Source organism: Sphaeroforma arctica (assembly GCF_001186125.1).
Source record: "Sphaeroforma arctica JP610 unplaced genomic scaffold supercont1.3643, whole genome shotgun sequence".
NCBI lineage: Eukaryota > Ichthyosporea > Ichthyophonida > Sphaeroforma > Sphaeroforma arctica.
This window is the reverse complement of record NW_014036915.1, coordinates 1,839-3,210: the sequence shown is the minus strand read 5'-3', so window position 1 is coordinate 3,210 and position 1,372 is coordinate 1,839. Positions and strand designations below refer to the sequence as shown.

At 41.3% G+C, this 1,372-nt stretch overlaps 1 protein-coding gene across 1 annotated transcript; it reads left to right on the top strand.

Annotated features, from left to right (window-relative positions):
* Positions 1-330: 330 nt before the first annotated feature.
* On the top strand, positions 331-948 carry SARC_13721 (hypothetical protein). Its single transcript, XM_014292149.1, has one exon. The coding sequence runs from the start codon at positions 378-380 to the stop codon at positions 909-911; it is 534 nt and encodes a 177-aa protein (XP_014147624.1). The 5' UTR covers positions 331-377; the 3' UTR covers positions 912-948.
* The last annotated feature ends 424 nt before the right edge of the window (positions 949-1,372 follow it).

The window sequence follows — 1,372 nt, the reverse complement described above, 5'->3', positions numbered from 1 at the left end:
ATTTTTGTTTGTTTTTAAAAACAAATGAAAACACAAGGATTTGAAAACTTGAGCAATGACTTTCGTGAGTCTGTGTTTCTGTGATGAGAGTTGAGACTGTGAGAGTGCGAGTACGATAGTACGTCACAATAGCAATCTATTTATTTACAATTTTATTTTATTATTTTTTAATCTTGAGCCATCTCTCTCTCTCTCTCTCTCTCTCTAAACTCTAAAGAGGTTCGCATTCTACTGATTCCAGACTTGTCACGAAATGTGTATATATATATATATGCGAGAATCAAGGGGGACAAGTGTATCTACATCTCCATTCCCAGAAAGGTAGCATACCTATCACTACATCAATCCATTATAATTAAAAAGATATATTTATCAACATGACAGAATACTCGAAAGCACAGGAAAACTCTCAAGGAGCGTACATGGCTGCACCTCCACCCACTTATTCAGGGGCAAATTCTCCTCATCCCACTGCGCCAGTCCATGGACCATATCCCACCACATCGGCTATGGCCCCACCCATAAACCAGCCTTTACAGTACAGCGAGGAAAAACAGCCAAAGTACAACTACCAACAACAGCCACAACCGCAGCTGTATCAACAGGGCCCACTGCCCGCTAATTCATGCGAACAACAGCCGTCAGTAAATCAGCAACCGCAGCCCGTTGCTATCACCAGCAAGCCTGGGTTCAAATCGCAGTGTTTGTACTGTCCCAATTGCCAGAAAAATTGCATTACGCGAACTGAGTTTGAGAACGGTGCCTTCTCATGGGGTAGCGCTTTCTTCTGCTGTATCCTTGGGTGTTGGCTCGGGTGCTGCTGTGTTCCTCTAGTAATGGATTCCTGTAAGGATGTCACACACTACTGCTCTGAGTGTCGCGCACCTATTGCACATAGATCGAGATTGTAAGTTTGTAGCGACAAATATCTATACTATATACACACAAACCAAAATTAAAACGAATTATTAGCAAAGCTAGTCCTATTGAAATCAACACGTTTGGTAACGGGTCGGGTATGCACGTCATATACAGACTTGCTCAATGCATATATTTGAGTGCATGGACAGACATGGTGTCTGTTCGTAGTCACATTGTCGATGAAATATTACGTACATCATCCTGATACATAATGATTGAAATAAATACTAATTTACTTGACAGCTCATTCCATGGAGACCGACAACACATAATCAAAGTTTAGCTATCTTTTTGCATCATCCAGTTATCCAGTTTATCATTTACGTACTGATCTAAAATCACTCACATAAGTGAGTGCATGTACGTCTGCACTCAGACAAACACTCACCATCACCCACCCGCCCACACACACACTCACACACATATACATATATACTTGCATACTTACAAA

Bases quoted from the DNA above. Each gene is read 5' to 3' on its own strand.
- SARC_13721 (XM_014292149.1), top strand. From the start codon at position 378: ATGACAGAATACTCGAAAGCACAGGAAAACTCTCAAGGAGCGTACATG.